General features: G+C 35.9%; 1 protein-coding gene across 1 annotated transcript; it reads right to left on the reverse strand.

Annotated features, from left to right (window-relative positions):
* Positions 1–1,549: 1,549 nt before the first annotated feature.
* On the reverse strand, positions 1,550–2,804 carry LOC131599604 (chitinase 2-like). Its single transcript, XM_058871898.1, has one exon. It carries the CDS (start codon positions 2,715–2,717, stop codon positions 1,839–1,841), a length of 879 nt encoding a protein of 292 aa, XP_058727881.1. The 5' UTR covers positions 2,718–2,804; the 3' UTR covers positions 1,550–1,838.
* Positions 2,805–6,379: the final 3,575 nt, after the last annotated feature.

A 6,379-nucleotide genomic window follows, 5' to 3' on the forward strand; every position in this document is an offset into this window, starting at 1 on the left:
TTAGACTCGTATAGACAACTTAGACTAGAATTTAAGATTAGTTCCCTGTTTCATTCTTTTTCTTTTCAACATTTAAAACTTAATAAAAGGAAGATGCGAATCACATTAAGAAAGTGATAGAGAAATGAGTGGGATTCATTCCCTAATCTGTTTCTCAATCACTTAGTGGCATAGAAACGAGTGGGATTTATTCCCTAATCTGTTTCTCGGTCACTACCTAATGGGAGAGAAATGAGTGGGATTCATTCCCTAATCTGCTTCTCGATCATTATACATTTTTATGTGATTCGAATCGCAAACAAATTCCCCTTAAAAAATACACAACCAAAAACACTTAAAACACCTAACAATGGTTCAGACTAAAGCAAAGTAGAGAAAGTGGTGAGTGGCCCGGTATTGGGAACTGTTCACCACTCATCTACCCTAAAAGACACCAACCAATCATTTCTTTTTCTTTTGCCTCGTTGGCATTTAAGGGCACCGTTATCTCCGCTCCATTGCATCCTAGGCTGTCCCCTTATGCAAGAGCGCGAGCGTTAACTCCGCCCAACTAAAAAACACAAAAACAAACAAAAAATCTTTAGCCGAGCTACGGTAACTCTGAATCCTGAAAAGGATACGTAGGCAGCGGGGTAGGGCCCGTGCGAGTACAATTCTTTATTTTCCCTACATTTTGCATTCATCCAAATTTTAATGTGTTATGTATTGTATTTCATGCGATTAAATGTCGTTGTTTTACGTAGTTAACGTGGCATCCCTTTTATATGTTGGAATTTTTGTAACTCTGATTTTTATAATATTCACCAGGTAGAAATGGGGTGTTACACAACCTCATAAGTATGAACCGCGCATTGTGACTCAAAAGATCACTGATAATGCTTATATGGTAGCTCTCCCGAATTTCATGAATATATCCATTACTTTCAATGTTACTGATATTCGTGAATATCAAGTAGATGAGGCTCTTTCTTAAGAAGGGAACATGGGGTCGAGTTCTTCAGAGGGGGAAGAGACTGATTTAGGAAGATTTTTTAAGTCATCCGAGTTTATTTCAGGCCCAAAAACAATATTTTAATATTTTTTGCAATTTTTTATTTTATTTTTGTTTTGGATTAAAAAAATCTATTAGAGTTTCTTTTTTGTTTTTTTATTATAAGCCAATTAGGGTTTCTTTTCTTCTATCTTTTTCGGTTTGAGTCAAAGATCATAATTTGATATAATAAAATTTTGTATTTTTTTATCTCGTGGATTCTAGAGTTTATCTAACAAGTTTTATGCTTGCAATCCTGTATTCTCGTTCTATATTTAGCGTTCGCTAATCCCTAATATTTTCAACTGTGTCAATTATATATATTCATGAAATCTTGAAATGGTTTTGTGTATACATTTCTTCTAAAATTAATCGAAACTCCAGTATGAAATCTTGAAATGGTTTTGTGTATACATTTCTTCTAAAATTAATCGAAACTCTAGTATGAATGGTCAAATATAATTTGAGGTAAGAGGCAAGTATACAGAGAAAAATGAAAACAATAATATTTGCTTCTTATTAATAAATTGGTAATTAAGTAGTTCAGATAGTTCATGATACATACAAAATAAAAAAACAATTCAAGTCTCACAACAAAGACACAATAATTAAAGAAAGAAAACAGTGAAAAATATGTTATAAACAAACACATAAGCAGTAAAAAGAGCACTTGACCTATCATAGGTCTTATTTAGAATATTGAACATACTATAAAAAGCACGACTGATAAGGCTTCGCTATTGATTATAGTATGTGTGACCCGTGAAATGAAATCAAATTACTAGCTAGGTAAGAACCTAGTAAGTAATCACTCTTTAGTAAGGAGTTCTTGAAGCTGTCTCTCAAGTGAATATGCGGGGGCAGAGGCATTAGCATCCAAAACAAAAACTCCAGCTAGTGATGCACGGCTAAGGAGGTATTTACATCCGTCAACAATTAAACCTTGTGATTCAGATGGAATACCTGTATAGGTGCTGACTCCTGCCAAGAGTTTAAACTCCGTATCATAATCAGTAACTAGTTTCTTAAAAAGACTTACAAACTCATCCCTTGAGGAAAAATACTGATTGTAGAACTTGTAGTCAATCCAGTCAATATTGTCTTTGTTGACTAGATACAGTTTGAGGTAGTGGGGTTGGAGTAACTCTGTTGGAGCAATGGACACTATTTTCATGGATTTGGAAACATCCGGATCTTCCTTGAGTTTTTGTATGACCTGCCCTATGCAGTTTGAAAAGTCGTCGACACTGGAAGTGATGTTTTCATAGTTAATATCAATACCGTCAATTATGTTATCATCGTCCATGACTTCGTTCTCGTAGTCTAGGATGATCTCTTTGATTGATGATACAGCATTCGTAATCCAGTCTTCATTATTCTGAGGGTTGAATTGATATTCATGGCCATTGCCTCCTATGCTTATTACCACTTTCACTTGCCTATGCAGTTGCTTGAGTTTAGCCACATTTTCTGGGCTAAAGTTCTCAATGCTCCAAGTGCGGTTAAATTCTCCTGTGCCTTTTCCATAAACATACAACTCGGTTGCAAAGCCCAGAATGAAGTGGAATTCTTTGATGTTGTCGTTGATCATGTTTGCAGGAAAATCATCTATATTATCTTCCATGCCAATGTACTCTCGGAAAATGGTAGGCTTCACATCAGCATCGATATCAGAATCTGATGACATTGTGATTTAATTTCTTTTTGAATGAGTATTTGGTTGGTTGTAGTTGGAATGACCAACTTCTCATGCCATATTATACGCCTGCGAGTCTTTTTTTAATAAGGCTTCTATTAATAAGTCTTCTTGATGTCATGCCATTTTATCACTATGCAATATAAACTATTAAACAAAGCGACTACACAATAACGACGGCAATATGAAAGTTGAAAACTATATTAGCAACATACATGACTAGACAAAAACGAAGGGTGAAGAACGTTCCCAGCTATATGAATAACTTATGCAATATTCTCAACATGACAAATTCTTCTTATGTCATCCTTCATACTTTACTATAAACCCTAAGACGTAATTAATATTTTATAGACCAAAGCTTTCAATTTGCTTACGGACAAATTCAGCCCGTCACCACAAAAATAAAAAATAAAATAGAAAACTAATTATTGGAAAATTAATGTATTTTAAAGTCCATATTCACAATATTCACAAGTGGAAGTTAGGTCAAAATCAGACCAAAACATTATTCTAGCTTTTTAGCTTTTTTTAAGAACAACTTTCAACAGCGGAAGTTCAGTGCTACATCAGTATAGTTTGTTGTGCTGCTGTCCAAGTTATTAAACTTTGCCGCCCATTATTTATTTTCTTCCTCTACTTTGTTATTCACTAATTTTGTCCTATAAATAGTTGACTTATTTCTCATGAAATAATATATCAGAAAAATTATCTTCTTCTCCTCCTTTCTTTGTTCCTGGGCAATATATATTTGAGATTCTCGCTAGTTCTTAAGTTCCTGGTTATTGCAACCAAAAGGTGTTGTTTATTCCTGGGAGTGTTTAGGATAATACCTGGATAAAACTCTTAAGGACAGTGAATCTAATTCACGACTTAGCTCGGTTACTTTCCTTAATTTATTTTATGGTTTCGTTACTGTTGAACTTGTTTTTTTTGCTCTCTGAATCCAACAATCTTGAGAATTTTATCATTTCCAATGGAGAGCCCTAACCGCAACAACGCTTAAAATTCTAACAACACATTCGGCAGCACTGGTTCTATTCCTGTCTCTGCCATCGGTGCTGCTCCAGGCCCTCATTACGCAAAGCCCTTCCCTGATGTCTCGAAAATCGAAGTCTTTGAAGGCTAACATTTTCGCAAATGGCAAGAAAGGATTTCCTCCACTTTAGACATGCACGGAGTTGATTCCGCACTCATTGATCCGCGGCCGGATTCCCTTGCTGATCCAAAACAGATTTAAAATTGGACATATTTGAACAAGGTATGGCGTCATGTTGTTCTTAGCACTTTACTTAACGAGCTCTTTGATGTGTTATGTTCCTACAAGTTAGCAAAGGAAATTTGGGATTCCATGATTCTAAAGTATACTTCTGAAGCTATTAGGAGACGTAAATTTATCATAGGAAATCACAACAGGTGGAAAATGACTAAAGATAAGAAAATCATAACTCTAATCAATGAGTATCACAAACTCATTGCAGACTTGAAAAGCGAAAACATAATTTTGCCAGATTAATATGTTGTTGGACTTCTGATTGAAAAACTACCTCAATCAAGGAACGACTACAAACAATAGCTGAAACACAGAAGCAAAGAACTCTCACTTGATGACCTAATCACTCATATCATTATTGAGGACACAAGTCAGAAGGAGATCGCTGGAGCAAGAGCAAAGGCGTTGGCCACTCGTGCTAATCTGATTCAGCAAAAATCAGACAATAAGAGGTACGCAACTAAGAAACCTGATCAAAATATCCATAAATTCACCCCTACCTTCAAAAACAGAGGAACTTCCTTTGTTTATGAAAAGATGGGTCATATTGCTAAATATTGCAGACACCGCCCGAGAAATGGAAAACCTCTTAAACCAAATGTGAATTTGGCAAAAGGGGATGATGTTATTGTTTCTGTAATTTCTCAGGTGAATATGGTTTCTGGTGTGAGGAGTTGGATAGTAGACTCAGGTGCTACTAAGCATATCTCTGGAAATAGAGATGCGTTTACCTCCTACTCTTTTATGGGAGAAGGAGAAGAATAGATATCACTACTAATGAGAACCCAATTAATAATGGTTGGGAAAGATATATAACAACGAGGGCCCAGGAGTTATTATGCAGAGTGTCATCGAATATATGATACTTACTATCACGGCCTAGTAACCGTTGTAATAAACTGGAAAGCGCGCGAAAATTTTAACATATCATTACGATGTATATGAATATGTTGTAAACATGGCGTTGTTGTTTGCGCGTTTTGTAGTAGTGTATACCTTGGTGATTCTCGGACTGCTCCAGTCCATGGTAAAGGGAAAGTTATTCTCAAACTCAAATCTGGAAAGACCCTAGCTTTAAGAGATGTTCTTCATGTCTTGACCATAAGAACAAACTTGATCTCCATTGACCTTTTAGGCAAAGCTGTGATTAAAGTATCCTTTGAATTTGGAAAGATCATTATAACAAAGGATAACATGTTTGTGGGGAATGGATATTTTGATGAAGGTCTATTTGTACTCAATATTGATGAAATCATAAATGGGAATGCATCTTCTTCTGCTTATATGATTGACTCTTTTGATATGTGGCATGCTAGACTAGGTCATGTTAACTTCTCTTATATTCAGAAAATGCAAAACCTAGGCTTAATTAGTAGTTCTAATAAATCATGTAATGACGGTTTCTTAAGGGAGAAGAAATTTGTGAAGTGCACAATTGAAGATGGAGTATATGTAAGAATAAGCAATAGTGAATTTCTTATACTATATCTCTATGTCGATGATTTGTTGATCACAGGTAGCTGCAAAAGTGAGATCGAAGATTTCAAAGGTGATCTTAGCAAGGAGTTTGAAATGTATGATTTGGGTGACATTTCATATTTCCTTGGCATCGAATTCTACAAGATTAGTAGAGGCTTGATGATGCATCAGAGAAGATATGCAAGCGAAATTCCCAAAGGATTAGAGATGGAAGAATGAAACTCAACTTCGACACCTGCAGAACCAAGACTACAAATGTCGAAAGATTCAGATGAAGATGATGTCGACCCAATCCAATACAAAATATATATTAGGTCATTAAGATACCTTTTTCATACAAGGCATGACTTAGCATACAGTGTAGGTATGATAAGTAGATTCATACAAAAGCCCAAGCTATCACACCTAGCAGTGACGAATAGGATACTGAGGTATGTGAAAGGAACTCTCGACTATGGCATTTTGTGTCCTCCAGTTGATAAAGGAAAAGAATGCAAGCTAGTGGGATACACTAATTCGAGTTGGTGAAGTGATGTTAAGGATCAAAAATCCACAGTTGGTTATGTGTTTATGTTAGGTAGTGCACTAGTTGCTTGGAGTTCGGGAAAAGAACCAGTAATGGCATTATCATCATACGAAGCAAAGTACATAGCTGCTTCTGTGTGTGCATGTCAAGCAACACGGATGGTGAACTTGGCCGAAGAGATAACAGGTAAATATCATGGAGCAATTACCAAGAAAATTGACAGCATGTCAGCTATCAACCTGGCAAAGAATCCGATAGCACATGGTCGAAGAAAGCACATCGAAATGAGGTTCCATTATCTTCGAGAGCGGGTAGCTAAAGGGTTGATGAACTTGAAACACTGCAGAATTGAGAATCAGATTGCAGGCATCATGA

This window comes from Vicia villosa, linkage group LG4, assembly GCF_029867415.1.
Source record: "Vicia villosa cultivar HV-30 ecotype Madison, WI linkage group LG4, Vvil1.0, whole genome shotgun sequence".
NCBI lineage: Eukaryota > Viridiplantae > Streptophyta > Magnoliopsida > Fabales > Fabaceae > Vicia > Vicia villosa.

Excerpts from the sequence above, each read along its gene's own strand:
- LOC131599604 (XM_058871898.1), bottom strand. The coding sequence starts at position 2,717 with ATGTCATCAGATTCTGATATCGATGCTGATGTGAAGCCTACCATTTTC.